The sequence below is a fragment of the Sprattus sprattus genome (genome assembly GCF_963457725.1).
Source record: "Sprattus sprattus genome assembly, chromosome: 18".
NCBI lineage: Eukaryota > Metazoa > Chordata > Actinopteri > Clupeiformes > Clupeidae > Sprattus > Sprattus sprattus.
This window is the reverse complement of record NC_137916.1, coordinates 18,774,025-18,794,430: the sequence shown is the minus strand read 5'-3', so window position 1 is coordinate 18,794,430 and position 20,406 is coordinate 18,774,025. Positions and strand designations below refer to the sequence as shown.

The 20,406-nt window shown below is 41.9% G+C and overlaps 2 protein-coding genes across 2 annotated transcripts; both read left to right on the top strand.

Annotated features, from left to right (window-relative positions):
- Positions 1-2,706: 2,706 nt before the first annotated feature.
- LOC308379144 (vascular cell adhesion protein 1-like) lies at positions 2,707-4,657 on the top strand (the record flags this gene model as incomplete). The annotated part of the gene is made up of 4 exons (XM_080856199.1): positions 2,707-2,789; positions 3,338-3,607; positions 3,767-4,096; positions 4,404-4,657. The coding sequence occupies exons 1-4, from the start codon at positions 2,738-2,740 to the stop codon at positions 4,655-4,657; spliced, it is 906 nt and encodes a 301-aa protein (XP_080712325.1). The 5' UTR covers positions 2,707-2,737.
- A 2,137-nt stretch (positions 4,658-6,794) lies between these two features.
- On the top strand, positions 6,795-20,342 carry tyk2 (tyrosine kinase 2). The gene is made up of 24 exons (XM_080857253.1): positions 6,795-6,936; positions 7,516-7,726; positions 7,831-7,954; positions 8,060-8,195; positions 8,364-8,527; positions 9,137-9,515; positions 9,629-9,808; positions 10,377-10,534; positions 10,767-10,884; positions 12,123-12,300; positions 12,649-12,767; positions 14,683-14,850; positions 15,122-15,209; positions 15,493-15,620; positions 15,799-15,934; positions 16,239-16,390; positions 16,535-16,685; positions 16,885-16,979; positions 17,462-17,654; positions 18,142-18,260; positions 18,426-18,598; positions 18,720-18,837; positions 19,260-19,370; positions 19,509-20,342. The coding sequence occupies exons 2-24, from the start codon at positions 7,543-7,545 to the stop codon at positions 19,650-19,652; spliced, it is 3,516 nt and encodes a 1,171-aa protein (XP_080713379.1). The 5' UTR covers positions 6,795-6,936; positions 7,516-7,542; the 3' UTR covers positions 19,653-20,342.
- The last annotated feature ends 64 nt before the right edge of the window (positions 20,343-20,406 follow it).

The window sequence follows — 20,406 nt, the reverse complement described above, 5'->3', positions numbered from 1 at the left end:
TGTTCCTCTACCATGCTCACACACATCAGACACTGGGAGTCCAGGAGCAAGGGAGTCCCGATTTTCGATCAACGTAAAAGTGATATGAGAAGAATCCAGCAAGCAGCTGGTGTGCTTTAAACATTGGGCTGGGCCTGGAGCCTTCAGAAGAGGACAATTATTTAGACCTCGCCCACCATGTGTGATTCGGCTGACTTTTTCATTTATTCTGTTAAACACCACCGGCTTGGCAAATGTGAAAATGCATTTGTAGCTTGTCCGAAGGAGAATTGCGACCCTGCTTAGTCAAGCTTTGTTATACTGTCTGTATGTTTAGATTGTCAGAGTTTCCCCTGACTTGAGCAGTTACAATGTCCCTGCTGTTTGGACCTTTTTTCCCCCTATTTGATGCAAATTCTGAAAAAGACACTGCACAGAAAGGAACCAAGATAACATTTTTGCATTTTTACCTTTACAGGGTCAATGCTGTATTTTTTCTTACCTGATATATCATATCTTGTACTGCTTTTAGCAGATCTTTGTGTTTTCTATTTATTTATTTTTTTCTCATTTCACCGATAAAGAAATGATAGATCATTTCAACAGAATGCTTGTGGAGATTCCACCTGGGGACCTTATGGACTGAATATGTTTTCCAGAGGCGACCGCTTTAAGAGAACATGAGAAGCCCAGCCTTATCTGAAATGTCAGCGTAATATAAATCTGTAGTATTGTATTCACATAACTTAACTCTCTTTGTTCAAATCAATATTTTTGACTAAAAAGTGGGTCACATTTGGGCAACTGAACGACTAGTTTGTTCAGCAGTAATCTCTCGCAGGTCATCATGTTCTAATTAGTGCTGTCAAACGATCAAAATATTTAATGGCGATTAATCGCATTTTTGACATACTCAACTCAAAATGAATCGCGATTAATCGCAAATATTTATCTATTCTAAATGTCCCTACAATTCTTTTTTTCCCATCATTTTTATCTTATTTGAATGCTCTTATCAATTCCAAATGCGTAATGGGGGACGAGTCACAGTTTTTTGTATTGGTGTGTGTCTTTTACTTTGGACCAGAGACCCAAAAACTGGATAATTTGTCCTTACTTCATCTTAATTCATCTACATTCAAAAAATCATAAATAAACTGTTATTGCCTTCAGTCATTCCTTTAACTATTGCAATCATGCATTCAAGGAACCTGAAAAGATCCAGTACAGGCAATTAAATCAAACCTGTACCAAAATGTATTTGATTCTTCTTGAGTGTAACACATTTAATAATTGAACACATGCACTTCGTGTCTTTTTGCGTACTAATAATACAAACTTTGCCTACATTATTTTGCACAGATTTAAAAGTGGGTTGCTGTTTATTGTTACGTGCAGTTGTAAACGACATGTGTTAGTATAATCCCAAAACCAACTGTTGAATTGCCACTCAACAAAGTTATGACCGCTGTTTATCAGGTTGTGCCAGATGATCTACTTCATGTGACAACACTGGAAATGGAAAGTACACAAAGTGAAAGAAAAATCAAAGCTGTCAAACAGAATATACTGTATATGTGAACTTTTTTTTCTGAATGTAAACACCATATGCATGACAGAGTTAGACTAAACATTATAATCCATAACTGTATGAGGTTGTATCTCTTTATTTATGCTAATAGCTACAAACATGCTGTCAGAGCCATGCTTGTCTTTTGTGTTAGATGTTCTGTTGCTGAAGGACTGTGGCGAACAAGCACTGCCAAGTAACTGTGTTTGTGTAGACCGGATAAGGGTTGCCATAACAACCTCTGCAGGCTGCAGTCAGGGCTGGGACAGCATGCCAGAGTACATGGTTCTGGAATTAGCCCCACGTAAAACAAATAAGGGGTTAAAATTAGACTTTGGAGATGGTTTCACACAGTATGTCTTTTCATAAGATATGCTATAACACTGATAGACAAACTCTCTAAAAGTTCAACCTTGAATGGTATGGTAATGAAATGGCTGTGTAACTTAGGTCAGCTCCTCAAGTTTTTTGAGAATACAATGCTGCATTCATTTGAGGCTAGAGGCTATGTTCATATTTTATGTTCAAAACAGAGACACACCCAGAAACAGCTGTTAACAGTTGTTCAGTTTGGTGCAGGGAAGGCCTGCAGAACGCACCCTGACCTCTTGCTTCTGACCTTTCAGAGGCATCTTGTCTGTCTTCACTCAGTGCTGCTGTAAATTCACAAGGATGTATGACTTTGGACAAAAGCATCTGCTAAATGACTAAATGACTGAGACAGTGTTTCATGCTGACATGTCAGTCTGTGGTTGACAGCTGTCAGTATTTCCCTCCGTCCTGCTTTCCATCCATGCACTCATACCCATGTTTTCATTCATTAAGTTTATCACCTGCTGTCTATAGTACCACCCTAAGTAAGTGTTATTCCTGTGGTCATATACAAGTTTTTTTTGTAGTAGTATTGAAAGGACCCTCCCTCTTGTTTGTAACGGCGCACAGTGTGGGGGTTGGGAAAGCGGGAATGGGAAACATTACTATGCTGCAGGGAGAGCGGCTTTCTATATGGCTTGGGCCTGAGATCCCCCTTCATGGGCCTTTAGCCTAACACTCAGATGAGAGCGAAAGTCCATGGGAAGGGGGGCTTTTGTTAGCCAGGGTCCATGACGTTGCCAAGCAGGACAAAGTCGGAATTCCGCTCGCTTTTCAACCGGAATCAGGGCAGAGCGAGGCGAAATCTCAATCAAGATGGAGAGAAACAATTTGAGATGCCTTTATATAGTCTACATGTTCTGCACAGGTGAGATGCCCGCATTTCGTATGTGTGCAAGAAGGCTTTTTCTAACGGAAGAGCTATTACATTTAGTTTGACGTTAATAGAAATTCCAAGGATAGAGAAAGTCATGGTCTTCGAGTAGCCTCATAGTTTTACAGCTTACTTAAATAAGCTAAGATTGCTTAATTTTTAGGCTAGCCTGTGGGAATTTCGCTTTAATTTGTGAATGGTCTTTTGAAGCATAAGGCAGAACTGTAATGTAGCCTCATTTTTCATCAAAGACAACATAGCCTACTTTGGGGGATTTCAGTTAATGGGATTGTGTAACTTCAGTCGGTTGTGTCAAATCAGAGCATGAATGTAGCGATGTGGTATGTAGGCCGACCACAGGCCTGGCAGTTTTAAAATCTGATAAATAAAGTTTAGAGTCTTTACAGTAATGTCAGCCGAAATATTTTGTAAACAGTGCAGTGCACTTATCTAGGTCGTGTATGTTGATGGTCACCTGGGTCACTGATAACGCTGAGGAACTAGAAGGTGATGAAGAATATCAATGTAGCCTATCTACGCAGCTCTCGCAGGTGACAGTTGCTCTCTTGAGCTGAGGCCTTCCAGAGTTGTGGTGGCCTTCGGAGAGACAGTGACGGTCAACTGCGTGGCCTCTCGGCCGGTCCGTGTGTTAGGCTGGGAGTCAGCTGTCGGCGCCACACACACGCAGAATGACCTTACAGTTCAGTGGAAAGTGGACAGCCTGATCGACTGGATTGAAGAGCCGATCTGCTACGGTGTGTTTTTCACTGCACCCAGGCAGTGTGAGGAGAAACTTAACCTCGTCCTTTACAGTGAGTTTATGATACAATACTTACGTGATATGTATACACTGTAGCCAATGCCTTTGATGTAATAGGCTATTTTAAGTTCAATTTACTTCAATTAAACTGGCCCAGATTAAGTGATTATGAAGAAGTGAATGTACTGCATTACATTTTTCTTCTTCTCAGAAAGCCCAGACAGTGTGTCTATCAGCCTGAACCACACAGGTACTATGGTGGAGGGGAAGGAATATCAGCTGTTGTGTGAGGTGCAGAACATAGCTCCGGTGCAGTATCTCACATTGAGGTGGTACAGAGGTCAGACAGAAGTTTACAACCACTCGTTCGCCGACCTGTCACCGACCACACCAGTCCAAGTGTCCTCCTCCCTCCTCATCACCCCTACCATGGCTGATCATGGGGTCCAGTACAGGTGTACAGCCGAGCTGGACCTGGGAGTAGACGGGCCACGGCCTCCTCCCAGTGTGACCTCAAAACCTCTAGATATCACTGTACATTGTGAGTAACGTTGTGAACTTTGTCTGCTGGAGAATGTAGGACTGAATACTTTGGATTTGCTTTTGATATGATTGATTTCTTAATTGATTACCTTATTTACGGTTTTTCTGCAAATCTCTAATGTCAGTGGTTAATCTCTCTCACCAACCCCCCAACTCTGTGTTTGTCTGTGTGTATATGTGTATTGGTGTTTGCATATTTGTGTGTATCTGTGCGTTTGTTTGTGTGTATGTGATCTGTGTGTGTACCTGTGCTTGTGTGTGCTCCCTTTTTTTACATGCATGCACATATGCTCACCATGCTACAGACGCTCCTTCATTCTCCCACCCTGAAGATGAGACCCTGGAGCTTAGCAAAGGGGAAGAGGCGTCGCTAAACTGCACGGCCATGGGACACCCCCCGCCAGCATACACCTGGAGCACCGCTGCCCTTTCCCTGGAGAAGATGGAGGATCAACCAGTTCTAACCTCATCCACCCTACGGCCTGGGACGTACACATGCACAGCCTCAAATATACTGGGCAAGAGAAGCAAGCAGTTCATTATCAAGCCCAAACCATAGGCATGAGACTGAATGAGGATGCACGCGGCACTGTTATGTTCCTGCTAGCTACATGGTTTCAACTAGCTTGATTTGTTGTGCTACTTCTACTCAGGCGGGTAATGTGAGAGGCCATAGTGTGAGTACAAGAGGAGACAACGCACACAGAAAGTCATTAGAACTGAAAGCTTATCCCTGAATATTCTTGGTTCTTTGCTGGCTGACATTCATGTCAGTTTCACACATGATTTTTAACCAGCTGCAAGTTGGCCAGGCTTTACTCTTGTGGTATGGAATTTAGGCCTGGATTATATTGCAGCGTATTGTTTGAAATAGTTATTTACATTTTAGTTTGGTTATTTTTAGGTTGGAGGACCTCATAATTGTGTGTCAGTCTGATACAGATTTGACACACCAAATGTCTCCCTCAGAGAAATTTCAAGCTAGTATTTTTTCCCCATTTTTTAGTGCTATTTTTTTTGTTGCTAACAGGTTATTGTATATTCTAATTGATATTTCTATAATACTGGTGTATAACTTTCTTATTTGATAGATATAGTGCAGCTTGTCATTTTCTGTCATTATGTCTGATCAAATACTAATACAATTACAGATGTAAAAAAAAATGTTGTTTTATTGATTTTTAAGTTGTTCTAAGTTGTGTTTTTTATTTTAAGGTGAGCACAGACAAATCTGCATAGTTTATCATTTTTTCATACTCTTCACTTGCCATCACAGAAGTCTCCTCAAAATGGTTTTCCGCACAGGACATTCATCACATTCATCCATACAAACAATGTGTTGAAATAAATTGTCAAAAACACGAATATTGCACAGTTGAGCTTACTGCTGAATTGGTGTCAAGACACAAATACATAACATTAACAATATAACGGAAAATGGAGCCGTACGGGAAAGTTAGAGATTTCAGTGAAACAGAAATCAGTCCTTGGAATGCATCACACAATACTTGCCATATTTTGAAGGCTATTATTTATTTGAGTGTGAGTATCTCAATAGAAATACATATCCCTACAAAAGTAAAAGAAATGTCATACTCCAATTTGTAAAGGATGTCCTGAAATGAGACAACTGTAGCAGTGGGCAGATCTTGTTTACTCCGCTTCTGCTAACCACTGGCCATCTGGTACAGGGAGAGAAATGAACAAACAGTAATAAACAGGAATTAAACTGCCTCCATGAAAGAGTGCTTGTTGCTTGGCCTGAAGCTGCTGTTGTTACAACGAACAGTGCCCTGCACTGTCTAAAATGGTGGTCTCGGCTGTCATCGCCATGTATTCTCTACTTTGTTGTCCTTGATCGTCTATTCAAGGCTAACGTCATTCCTTATCTTTTTTTTTGTCCTCCTCTAAATGAATCGCAAGGATGCGATGAGGACCAATTTAAATGCAAGACGGACAAGCGAGTCATGGTTAAATATGCGGAGACATCTTCAAAACAAAATGTGTCAACTTTGTTGTGGCTGTGTTTGCTGATGCTGTTCTCTGGAAAATTAAAATATTCTTTGGAAAACGTTAGCCTTGTATGAGCATGTATTAGTTTCACTCAAAGCGGAGCATTCTGAGAATGCTGATTCACCAATAACCAAAGCGGAACACAGATCATTAGTCATGCGAGTTTCATCTTGACAATATGTTACTTAAACTGAAAAGTTAATCCAGTTGCTGTAGCAGTAGGGTATTAATAACTTGTTGTTATGAAAGCAGGCAGAGTAACTAGCAGCCAAACACTCAAGACTGTAGATTACCCATTGTGAACCGGACTGTCCGGACTATTAATCCTTTTTGCAGTTTCAGTAAAGAGCCATAATGTGTTTTGGTTACAACCTCGTGACGGACACTCTTTGACCACTAGATGGCATCATTGTCCATATCAATGACATATTTACAGTCATTGGTCCATATGAACATTTTTTTAGACCTAATGTATGAAATATATTCTGTTGGGTTCTTTAATCAGGCTTGGAAGACGACATTTAAGACAAAATATTGCTCTTATCTAATCGCTACATTAAATTACTGAAACGCTTATAAATGTCAGTTTTATCCAACGGGGTTCTGGGTACGGGTATTTCCCAATAGCTTCAGGGGAGTGGCTCTGCCCAAGCAATCCCGGTTATGAGCTGTCACGTAAAGACTGCGTGCGACGAGATAAGTGAATGCGTGATCATTGTCAAGCGATCAAATCTACGCAATAATTTAGATGTAAGTTATAGACGATCACACATTAAGAAGTCTGGGATCAAAAACACTGTGGATTCAGTACCTTTCATCTGAATGGTAAAACATATTTTGTGTTTATTATTCTTTAAGCGCCCACCGTCTAACCTATTCTGTAAGCGGAAGGAGCTAAAAAGGTGGTGACGGTATTATATTTTGCTAAGCGTTTCAACTAAAAGTTTATTCACTCGTTGTATTAGGCTGCCTGATACCCTAATCACCAGGTCTTTGTTGAAGGTTGCGCTTGCATTCTATGTACACATGAGTGCATCACTGTAAGTGTTCGGACTTCGGAGATGTTTACTTTCACTCTTAAGATTGCAATGGCTGTTTCCTCCTTCCCCGGAAGGCCTTGTTAAATGATTTTTAGTGTAAAGTATGAATCCAGTCAGTGTTGGTATGGGATAGTAAGTCTGGCATTTCAGGTTTACTGTGGCAGTTTCACATTCCATGTCTCTTGACATGACTTGAAAAGGAGTCTCTTTTTTTTGTATTTCTCTCATTTAGCCTTGTTGATTCTTTATTCACATTCTGTGTAAAACCATACAAAATTACTGGTACTTTCAATAGGGATATGGTTCATCTAATGATCTACATCAGTATGCAGTATCTGAGAAAAAACTTCCTCTCTTCCATCAGTGGTATATGTGTGAGACTTGATGGGCGATGTCTAGACGCGGACGCTACAGACTCACCAGGAGAGGGTCATCCACCCCAGAGTGTGAAAAGCCTTTGGGGCCAGGCATTCATGTCTATGTTTTCTGGACCAAAGAAGGTGCGCAGTATCTGACCCACAAGGAGAATGAGGTTACTGCTGAGGAGCTGTCAATCAGGGCAGCACAGGTTGCTGGTATGGAACCTACATGTACTTAACATCACACATCTAAGGAATTTTTTTTGAGGAATGGGAAATGTTGAGACATTACTTGTAATCTCTTGTATTTAATTTTTTAGGGATTTCACCGATGTGCCACAATCTTTTTGCTCTGTACGACCCTCAGTCTTACTGCTGGTACAGTCCTAACCACAGCATTGACCCACAAAAGGTCACTACTTTAGAACTCCACTTCCGTATAAGGTACAGTAGCAGAGTGACTTTACAGTATGTGAGAATCTTTGTGTGTGCACATATTACAGTGGTGTTCCTCATCTTTTTTTATCATTGTGTGGTCTGGTTATGTAGGTTTTACTTCCGTAACTGGCATGGGTTGATTGAGAAGGAACCTGCTGTATTCCGCTATGCCCAGCGGACAGCGACACCAGAGAAGGCTGGCTCCCCTCTGCTTGAGATGCCTTCTTTGGAGTACCTGTTTGCCCAGGTGAGTAAACACAACTCCAAACATGCGTTATGTATTATAAAGATGCCAGTGTAATATAGTGTTATTAAAGTTAGCAAACTTCCTTATAAAGCGATATTAATGTTCCGAATGCATATGTAAGGGTGGATGTTCATTGTAAATGAACACACATTATCTAATGTCCTGCAGGCAAAGTTTGACTTTGTGAATGACGTTGCGCCCATGGAAGATGTGCGGGGCGAAGCGGAGCTGACTCGTTATAAAAACGAGAGCTTGGGGATGGCTGTGCTCCACATGTCTCACAAAGCCCTGCAGTCGGACTCCAATCTGCAAGATGTGGCCAAACACATCAGGTGGATGTTTTTCAAAATCACACTCTGGACAGCCTCCAATAAGGAAGGCTTCATGTGAAAAAAAAGTAACAAGTTTATGATATAAAAAGATATAATACGTTTTTCTTCGACAATCCCTCAGAGCTTTCAGACTAAGGAAGATATCAGAGCCTGGGTGCTATTTGTTAATCTTTCTGTCAAATTAATGTAAAATTGCTTTGGATTGTTTCCCTGTTTTCCCACCTAATTTTCTTCCCTTCTATCCTTGCCTTCACTCATACTTGCTCCTCAGTCTGTGTCTTTCCTGAGGCGGCCACAGGCAGATGGGCTTTGCCATCTGGACCTAGTTCTGCTCAAGGGTTCTTCCTGTTAAAAGGGAGTTTTTCTTCTTGGACATTGTTGCTTGTCTTCAGGGGTTTAGGCCTCAGACCCTATAAACTACCTTGAGACTATGTTCATTGTTATCGTTGCTATGTAAACAAGTAAGTTCAAATCATCAAACGACCCCAGTGAAAGTAAACTGAAAAGGACCAGTTTAAATAGAAGTGAATTTGTAAATCTGGAGTTATTTTACTGCGCTTTGCATAGAAAAGCACTGACGGCCTGCTTGGTTTCTCTTTTTCCTCCCAGCTACCTGCGCTGCATCCCCCGCTCCTTCTCAAGGCACATCTCGCGGGACAACTTCCTCACCAAGCTGCGCATTGGCCGTGTCTTCTCCGAGTTTGTGTTGACCTTCCAGCAGCACACCGTCAGCCAGGGCAAGCTGAGCACCCAGGAGGTCATGTACAAATACCTGGCCACCCTGGAGAACCTGGCACCCCGTTTTGGCACAGAGACGTTCCCCGTGATCCGTTTGGTGTTGAAAGAGGATGGCGACGGCAGCGGCTCCTACCTGAGCGACTCCAGGGTGCAGGGGGACGTGGAGGAAAACGGCGATGTGGGGCCCACTTGTGAAGTAATGATCTCCGGCACCAGAGGGATTCAGTGGAGAAAGATCTTGGCACAAAAGGTTTGTGTTCTTCTAAGGGAACGAGTTCTCTAAGGAATTGTGTTTCTCTAAAAATGAGGTTCTGTACTTCAGCAAGCTTTGAAGATTTTGATGTTTCTGCTCTGGTGTCTTAGGCTCAGGACAACGACTACCTGGGGAATGTGGGGAGTAAAAAGAAGAGCAGGCAGCAGTCTTGCTCACAGGAACCAAGCGCCCCAGACAAATGGAGCAGCTTTTGCGACTTCCCTGAAATCTCCCACATCGCCATCGTCGGAGCCAATGTCTGCATCTCTCATCAGGACAATCGTGCAATGGTGAGAGTAGCACTTGGAAGACTCCATCATGCTATCATGTTGATATGGCTTTAGCTTGGAGTACCGCATATGAGTACAACACCTGGTTCTCTTGGATGATTCAAATAATGTTATAATGTTTGGACTGGATGAATTGCTTAGACTTTTGATGAACACAGAATTGTGTGTGTGTTACACTGTCCCACAAAAGCTATAGTGTGCTTCACTGTCCCAGATCATTTAGAGCTGCAAGAATATGTTTAATGCCTGTGCAACATACTATTCTTTGCTGTAAGGAGTTCCTAATATATCCCACACCGTGCATCTGAAGTCTCATATCACTACACTGCAAAAATGTATATCTTATTAAGATGAAATATCTTAAATCTGAAAAGCTATTTCTTCTTACCAGGCATTTTTTTATGGTAAAGCATTTCACTTGCTTCAAGTGTTTTAGTCTTTAATTATCTTAATAAGGTATTATAACTTGTTACAGAGATTTTATTACTAGTTCTTTACACATTGTCATCTTCAGTATTTTGCACCATCCCAGATGATTTTTAACCGTCAAAATATTGTTTTTTTGTAGGACCTGCAGCTGAGGTCCAATCTGGAGGCTCGCTCTCTCGTCTCTCTGTTGGATGGCTACTTCCGCCTCACAGCTGATGCCCACCACTACCTGTGCCACGAGGTAGCTCCACTCAGAGTGGTGATGAGCGCCGCCAATGGCATCCACGGCCCCCTCCAGTGAGTGTTGTGCCTTACAAGGCCAGTTATGACGTTTGCAATGTCTAATGACAATCAGTATACATTTTGGTGATGAAAAGAAGGCAAGCATCCCACCTGAAATCCACCCACAACTTGACAAATGCGCTACTTGACTACAATGCTGTAGTCTGCTGCTGAGCCTGACATACTTCCTCTTTCTCTCTCTCTCTCTCTCTCTCTCTCTCTCTCTCTTTCTTTTTCTCTCTGTCAGGGAAGAATTTGTACAGCAGAGACTGAAGAAAGAGGGAGGCTCAGAGGGGGTGTATATTCTGCGATGGAGTGTACTGGATTACCACTGCATCATTTTAGCTGTGCTGAGCAGGAATGAGGTATTCATTTATAGGGCTCTATTTTGATGTGGAAAACAGCTGTCGGAAATGGCTTATTCTGCCTGGGGGGGTTGTCAAAACTCTTCGAAAAATTAAGCTCTCCACGAGCCTTGGATTTTGAATATTGGCAAAATATTCTTCTCTGATAGGGAACACTTGACTGCGCCAATCACAAACCATCACTGCCCAAGTCTGATTTATCTATCTGATAAAAAAACACATTCATTTCTTTTTTTTGTGAAACCATTGCCATTTCCGACTGAAGGTTTTGCCATCAAAATAGGGCCCATAATGTTTCAGATGCTACACTGTAAACCTGAACAAGTTCAGAGAACTCAAAACTTTTGATGTTACCGATTACATAAGAAAATTTGAGTACATATATTATTTTTTTGAAGTAAACTTAACTCAAAAATTATACATCGGCTATTCTGATTTTTTGTGCTATCATTTTCATAATTTTTGAGTTCTCTGAACTCAAATTATTCCAAAATCGTAAAGGATTTAGCCTTGTCAGATATATGTGTTTCTCTGGGTCTTTCTCAAACTAGTTATTACGCCCTTACAAGTTTTTGAAAGGGTATCTTCCTTACGTTCCAAGTTCTTGCGCAAGCTCTTACTGTAGAGAGAACTGTCATTGGTCGACCGCCTTCCCAGTGTTGCCACTGCATTTACATTTACATCTGTGATTTAGCACACGCTTTTATCCAAAGCGATTGACAAGGAATTTTGCATTCATAGATCATGAGCAGTTTAGGGGTTCACACTTATACACTTGGTAAGGAGGAGTGGGGAATCGAACTAGCAACCTTCCAACCTCTAGATTACTAAACGACTCCTCTACCTTAAGTTTGCTGTGTCCGTCTCTCATCGCAAGAGCTTTGCAATGGTGTTCTCAACGACGTTGATGACGTCAGATACTACATTTTTTTGAGTTATCAGGCAATGTTAACTCATACAAATACATTCCTATACAATTAAAACGTCTGCACTTGCTCAGAAAACGAATACATTTTAAGTTGGGTCAACTAAATACCAGGTTTTAAGTACTGAATACATAATGTTTATGAGTTAGTAGAACTGTCTGGGTTTACAGTGTAGGTGTCCATCCAGTGTGTGCACACAAACCTTTTCATCGCAGCTAATTCCCTCAAAGTATACCACTTGGTTTTCTTATTATTATCAGACTGACTATTAATGTTACTGTCTTTGGTCCATTCTCCTCCTGTGACCTGTAGGACTGTGAAACATACAAACAGTTCAGGATCCTACAGAAGGATGGAAAGTTTGCGCTTGAGGGCTGGAACAAGGAGTTCTGTAATGTGAAGGAGCTCACCGATGGGCTCAAGACCTTTGTGCTCAGGTCTGGTAAAGACACCTTCACTGTGAAGAGATGCTGCCTTCCCCGCCCTGCAGGTGTGTCTGTGCTCAGTTACTTCAGGCCTCTCAGGTGTGATGTGAACATTACCATGCATCCACTGTAAGCCTCTTTTCATGGTGGATTCATGGTGCATTAGTGAAATTTGATATAGTTATTTGGCAGACAATTCTATCCAAAGTGACTTACAGTACAGTGCAAATATACATATTTCATCAGTATGTTTACTGTGTACTCATTGTCTAACCCATGATCTTAGTATTGTTAGCACCTTGCGCTACCATTTGTGCTATGTGTTGAGCCACAAGAACATCATTTAGGTCTCATTTCAATTGCACTCTTGTTTGGAAATAGTTTCATGTTTTAATCTCTGTCCCATTTGGCAGAGCCGTCAAACCTGCTTGTGATCAGGAGGGGCACCAACAGCAGCATGAAGCCGGTCTCTGAAACCCTCAACCTGAGCCAGCTCAGATTCCACCAGATCAAAGACAAGGAGATAACACGGGTGAGTTTCCCCCTCTATCCCAACCACACTTCTCTCCTTCGGCATAGTCTTACATTGTGTAATATCGATTCATCTGTCTCTCTCTCTCTATATATATATATATGTGTGTGAGTAGATTGTCTAATATATTGAGTATTACATTATATATAATATATACAGTGGTGGCCAAAATTGTTAGAACACTAGGCATATTTAAGAAGTGTCAGTTGTTTTTGTTGAATTGGCCATTAAAATACCCTTAAAACTAATTAAATACTACAAAGTCATCATTATGCTCTATAAACCGTGGAATAGAGCCATCATAAGTAGATTTAGGTCAATTTACGTACAAAAACAAGCTAGGCCTATTTCACTGTCAATGTCACATAATCATGTTCCTTCACAGAAGAAGCCAAATGACTTGTGCAATCATTGTCAGGTGTGATCGTGGTTAAATTGATGGTGATGCAAGAGTCTTAGGACACAGCTCGGTGATTCTTTTGAATGTACAAGGCCTATCTTCCGCATTAAGTGATTGGTAGCATCAGTGTTTTGTCACTGAGGCCACACCACCAATTGATATAGATTCAAAGCCTCTAGAGGCAGTCTTGAAGCATATGTTGCTCTTTGAACATGGCTAAGGTGAAGAATGAGCTAATTTGTGAGCAACAGGTTCGAATAAAGGCCCTTTTTGATGCTGGCTGTAGTTACCAATGCATAGCCAAGGACTTGACATGCAGTCCAAGCACTGTAAAGTACACTTTAGACCGCCATGCCACCAGAACCGAGAGGGGAGAGGCTGAAAAAATTAACTTTTCAGACAGACAAGTGAAGCATCTCAGAATTCTCAGTCTTAAGGACCGAAGAAAGACTTTACGAGAACTGTGTGACGAGATTAACACCACAATAACTAATGGTTCAATAGTGTCCTCAAGAACTGTGCGTCGGAAGCTGTGAGAAAAAGGACTTTTTGGCAGAATAGCAGCACAGAAACATTACTGAAAGAGAAAAATAGAGTGAAACGCCTGATATTTGCAAAAGAACACAAGAAATGGACAAAGAAAGATTGGTATAAGTGTTGTGGACTGATCAGTCCAGGTTTGAATAGTTTGGCAACAAGCAAAGAGTGTATGTTCAACAAAGTGAGGGGGAGAGATATAAAATTGAGTGTCTCTTGCCAACAGTTAGACAAGGAGGGGGTAGTATTAGGTTTGGGGTGCCATTTAATCCTCAGGAACAGGTGAATTTGGCGAAATTGATGGAATCATGGATAAGAAAGTATACCATAACATTCTGGTGAGGCACAGGGTACCTTTTGCGAGTCGTGTTAATGGGCCTGGATTTATTTTCCAAGAGGGCAATGACCCTAAACATTCTTCTAACTATTGCCGGTACGACCTGTGACATAAAGGAATCTGCTGGAACATTGAAAATGATGGACCGGCCCTCTCAAAGTCTGGACCTCAAACCCATCAAGCAAATTTGGGGCGAGTTTAAAATAAACTGGACAGATCTATTGTACATTCAAAGGAAAGCCTTTGGCTTGAGTTGCAGAAGGCATGGGATAACATTAGTGTTGAAGTTCTCAAGAAATATATTGACTCTATGCCAGAGAGATGTGCTGCTGTAATTGCTGCAAAAGGTGGGCGTACCAAATATTAAAGTTAAAAGTGGTTAAAAACACTAGGACTCACTTCATCTGTTATTTGTTGTGCTCAGAACAACCATCTGCATGTTTCATTTACATTATGAAATTAAATCATGTTTTGGAGACAAAAAAAAGGTCAATATTCCCAGATCTGTCAGGTGTTCTAATCATTTTGGCCACCACTGTATATATATTATATGCACATACACATTCATACATATCGTGATGTTTTATTTTGTCTTATGTTATGCTGTTAAACAAAACAAATGTCTTCTGCTCCCTCCACAGGAACAGCATCTGGGCAGGGGCACCAGGACAAACATCTACTCTGGCCGTCTGCAAGTGAGGGGTGGGGCTGAGGATGACGAGGACGAATGGAATAACAACCACACCAACCACAAGGGCATCCGAGTGGTCCTCAAGATCCTGGACCAGAGCCACAAGGACATAGCCCTGGTGAGAACAACTGATTGAGCTGTATAATAATATTAATACAGTTCATATTTGCATTTCCTACTTGTAATTATTATTGTTGTTGTTGTTTGGAGACAAAAAGCTCAAATAAGATAAACACTCCACATTAAACAAAAAGCAAGAAAAAGACATCACCCCGGTTTAATTCAACTAAATCCCTTTCTATTTGTCTGTGTCCTCTCCCTTTCTTCCCTCTCCCTCTCCCTCTCCCTCTCTCTGCAACCCTTTTTGTCACGTCTGTTCAACCTCACAGGCATTCTTTGAAACGGCGAGTCTCATGAGTCAGGTGTCCAACAGTCACCTGGTGTTTGTTCATGGAATATCAGTAAAGGGATCTGAGAGTGAGTGGTATCTTTTGTTGGTTCCCTTTTTCATGCGCGTCAGTCACTGCACCAGTCACCTGCTTTTGGTTTGCACCTATTTCTGCCACAGTTCTTGTTTCAACAATAAACAATAACTTTTCCATTGTTCAGCGGTAACCTCTGTTCACCCTGGTAATGATGTTATTATGTCATCAAGAAGGCCATTTAATTCTAGTCATACCATAAAACAAATATAAATGTAAGAATATATAAATATATACTATAGATATAAATTCATATAATTGATTTGATCTCCCTGTAGACATCATGGTGGAGGAGTTTGTTGAATTTGGTCCTCTGGATATTTTTCTGCGGAAAGAGAAAGGGAGACTCACTCCGCAGTGGAAATTTACTGTGGCTAAACAATTAGCCAGCGCACTCAGTTACCTGGTAAGACTCCCACAAAGAGATATACTACACACACACACACACACACACACATTTATATCATCTTGCACTGTTAAACAAAGCACAGTCATAGTGGTGCTCATCTATCTTCATATTTGTCCACAGTTTGTGCATGTTATCTTAAAATCTCTCTATTTCATGTTTCTTACTTGTGTCACAGGAAACAAAGCGTTTAGTGCATGGAAATGTCTGTGCTAAGAACATTCTGGTGGTCAGACGGGGACTAGAGGAAGGCACCTCTCCATTCATCAAGCTGAGTGACCCAGGCATCGCACTCACAGTACTGTCACGTCAAGGTAATCGTGAAGCGAAAGCATTTGTGCCTTTATACTGAACAGCAGCTGATCCACAAAGCTGTTATACTGAAGTGCTGTTGAACTGCTTCAGTACTGTAAAACTGTAGAGCTGTTGCACGGCCATTTCAAAACTAGTTTCAGGCCTGCCTTGTTGACTTGATCAGACTTTTTTCACGTTAGATAATAGAACAGGAAGAATGACCACGACTTCCTGATGGTAGCGATATTTCCTCTTAGGTGTCGCAATGACATTTAGTTTGAGGTTACATCTTTTCATGTTGATTTTTTTTGTTTTTCTGCACAGAGCGTGTTGAGCGCATCCCCTGGATCGCCCCAGAGTGTGTGCCCTGTGGAGCATCACTGGGCAATGCGGCTGACCAGTGGAGCTTTGGCACCACCCTGCTGGAGATCTGTAACAACGGAGACCTTCCCATGAGCACCAGCTCACCCAATGAGGCACGGCAGCATCTAGCTCACGTCACATTCTCAGACTCAAAGCATCTCAAACAAATGTTCTCACCTGGCCTCTTTCTCTCTTTTTCTGTCTCCCTTTCTCTCTCTCTCTCATTCTGTCTGTCTCTTTCTCTCTCACCTGAGTAGAAAGAACGTTTCTACGAGACACAGAGTCACCTGGCTGAGCCGTCGTCTCAGGAGTTGGCAAGTTTCATCAGCAAGTGCCTGACCTATAATGCAGCAGAAAGACCGTCCTTTCGTGCCATTCTGAGGGAGCTTACAGAACTACAGCACAAGAGTGGGTTCATGTCGACCACTTCCTCTGTTTGTTTTTTATCGTTTTGTCTTCTTGCTACTCCACTGTTCTTCAGCTTTTCATACAGAAAGAGCTCAAACACATTATTAATGTTTCTACTTTGCTATGATTTAATTTCTAGTCACTTTTTTAAGTATTTTGGAACAGCAGTTGATGGTATTAATTTTTCATCAATCTCCAGATCCTGACATTTCCTCAAAAAGTAACTCGTGCCCAGACTCGGATCCAAGTGTCTTCCTCAAGCGTTACCTGAAGAAGATCAGGGACCTGGGAGAGGTCAGTACATTGCAATTCACACCATAGATTTCACTTTATGGCTCTGGAGTCTGAAGAGCCTTTCGCATTAAGCCTTTCATCAGCCACCTCAGCAACCTGATCAATTTTTTCCTCAGTTACAATAAGAAAATGTACTTGAGTCAATCCTTTAGAGTTAGGTTTGGCGGCCTTCATTCGGTTTTTAAAATTGCGTTTTAGCCTGTCAGTCTGATAGCTTTAACCCACCAGATCCATGTGCTGTAAATCTTGTGTGATCTTACTTTTGTAGTTTTGGCTAGTAATTCAGTGGAGTGCTGTTGTACATGACTATCTCTTCACTTTGCCGTATAATCCTCGAAGCAGAGACATCGATCCACTTTTCGTCTGGCATTAAAAGCCTTCATTTAACCCATTCCAAAGTCTTGGGTGTATAAGAGTGACAGGTCTTCTCTTGTTATCTAAGTGGCTTTTCATAGATCTCATATTTTCTGCACCACCTCAAGGGCCACTTTGGAAAGGTGATGCTGTATGTTTATGACCCTGCTAACGATGGTACCGGGGAGTACGTGGCAGTGAAGGCCTTGAAGCAGGAAGGAAGTGGCCATCTCCATGATGGCTGGATGAAAGAAATCAAAATCCTCAAATCCCTCTACCATGAAAACATTGTCAAGTACAAGGGCTGCTGCTCTGAACTAGGTAAGAGGTGTTCTCATCAGGCCTCCAGGAAATGCACATTCATCGTTAGCGCTTCACACCTCACAGCAAGACATAGTTGCCTCATCACTTTGGTGACCCATGGCATGAAAAACTCATTAGCTAAAAGGGAAGTGCCTTACCACTGTGACGAGGGGTTGTTCACAAAAGAAAACACATTAAAGTGTGCTGTACCGCTTTAACAAAGCTGGTAACTGCCATCAAATCCTCCCCCTGCTGGTGACTATCTGTAACTGTGCCTCTATGCCTCCCAAGATAGAGAGCACCATAACAGCAGTTCGGAATATAACATTTGTGTACCAGAGTGTGTGTGTGTGAGAGAGACAGAGAGACAAAGAGAGAGAGAATATTTCAAAGAGGGTTGTGTGTGTGTGGGTTTTTGTGTGTGCGAGAGAGAAATACAGAAAGAATATCACAAAGAGGTTTGTGCATGTCATTAAGGCTAAAGCTTAGCTGTTTTGTTGAGCAGGTGGGCAAGTGGTGCAGCTGATCATGGAGTTCCTCCCACTGGGCAGCCTGAGAGAGTACCTTGCCAAGCACCACGTGGGGATGGCACAGAGTCTGCTCTTTGCCCAGCAGATATGCCAGGTGAGCCCCAACCTTTGTGGTGATGAGGTCAATGGAACAGTTGCGCTGGTTCCAGTATAATATTTACAAGAGTAATGTCATCGGTTTGATGTTCTTTCTACCTCTGACACGGCAGCCTATTCCAATCCACCCTCATTTCCCTCTCTGTTGTCTGGTCTCCTGCAGGGAATGGATTACCTCCACTCAAAGCGCTATATCCACAGGGATTTGGCTGCCAGGAATGTGCTCGTGGAGAATGAGGCCGTTGTGAAGATTGGCGACTTTGGATTGACAAAATACATTCCAGAAGATAAGGTCTACTACCGCGTCAGTGAGGATGGTGACAGCCCTGTGTTTTGGTATGTTCTAGTTATAAACATCATCCTTTTACTCTACCATGTTCCAGCAGAATTGTACTTTTTGCCCTTTTTGAATAGAGCTGAATGATACATAAAGGCTTTCAATTTTTGTATCCGTCAGGTATGCTATTGAGTGCCTCAAAGAGAGCAAGTTCTCCTTCTCTTCTGATGTATGGTCCTTTGGAGTAACGCTTTATGAGATTATGACCCACTGTGAAAGTCGACAAAGCCCTCCTTCGGTATGTCATTCACACCACCATCACACTACATTGGGTGAAGTGTTGCCTGGGCTAGATAGACAGTAGTCTTGTGGGTCCAGACATACCTTAGACACCAGTGTTCCGAACCGTAGAAACATGTATTTAAATTTGACAGCATTAAGAGGTTCAAAAAAGTTCACAAAAGCACCATTAACCCTTGTAGTTGTTTGCACTTGCAGTTCTACTCCACCTTCACGAGGCGTTTGATTGGTATAGAATGTTTTATGTGTATTAAACTTGACACGTTCTCACCCAAATTAGACCGAATTCCCCCCACAGATCTCTCAAGAAATGTATTGTTGTACATGTCTAGCTCCATTAGCCTAGATAGCCACAGATTACATGACCCCAGAGCACTTCTGCGTACTAATGTGTGCTATTTCCATGACCATTTCTGGCAGAAATTCTTTGAGATGCTGGGAAGTGTCCAAGGCCAGATGACTGTGATGAAGCTGATCACTTTGCTAGAGAGACATGGACGACTGCCCTGTCCAAAGGACTGCCCTCAAGAGGTAAACCAGACTCTAGTCATCTCCTTACCCTCACACATGCTGTCACACACACGCACACTCAAACACACACAAGCACACTCACACACACACTACCTCTCCATACGTCACTAATAACCCTCTTTTCCATCCATGTTACAGGTATACACACTGATGAGACAGTGCTGGGACGTTGACCCAGCAGAGCGTCTGACATTTCAACACCTCATTGGATCAATACAGGACATCAGACAGGGATATGAGCACCAGCCCACCGTGCAGCTGGCACAGATCAACCACCGCTGAAGACCACTTTGCAAAAGCCATGGCCTTTTACAGCCAATCCCTGGAGCACAAAGCCTTCCCTGATATTCATCTGGCAGAGCCCTTGTCCTGCACTAAGAAGCTGCTAATGCACTATGCCTTACTGTCACCGTCTGGTCTCACAAGCTTACTTTCATGGATTTTCCTCCGGCACTTTAGGCCCTGCTGCACTGCACTGCACTGCATGCTGTTGGTCATAGTTCGATTTGTATTTGCAGTTTATGTCTCCAGCTTTGTGTGCTGATTCAGAGAATAAATCGCCATGATTCTGACTGTGTATGGTAAAATGCCTTGTGCCAATTGGTAGCGGCTTGTATTTTATGTTATCACTGCAAGCCTAGGGCATATGTGTCACCTTATTATCAGCCATCTGTCACCTGCCATGTATTTTCTTTAACAGATAAAGGGTCCAAACCTATACATGACATTACTTGTACACACACACACACACACACACACACACACACACACACACACACACATATGTATACACTGTTTCTGTACAGTTGACCAAAAGCCATTTCTTTTTTTGAGTTTAAGGGGAGGATTATGGGCAAGTCAGGTTCTTATTGCCGTGTTAAAATTTGCTTAAAATGATGTGGCTTTTCCCCTTTTGCTCTGTATTTGTAATTAAGGGCATAGGGTGTGATCTCTCGTTCTTTTTTTTTTAGTGTATGCATGTGTTGATTTGACAACATTTTGAATGTTTTTCTCTGTATTTCCCTGTAATAAACCA

Excerpts from the sequence above, each read along its gene's own strand:
- tyk2 (XM_080857253.1), top strand. The coding sequence starts at position 7,543 with ATGTCTAGACGCGGACGCTACAGACTCACCAGGAGAGGGTCATCCACC. Across the intron at positions 15,210-15,492 it reads ATCAGTAAAGGGATCTGAGA|ACATCATGGTGGAGGAGTTT; the intron begins GTGAGTGGTATC and ends ATCTCCCTGTAG. Across the intron at positions 17,655-18,141 it reads GGGCTGCTGCTCTGAACTAG|GTGGGCAAGTGGTGCAGCTG; the intron begins GTAAGAGGTGTT and ends TTTGTTGAGCAG.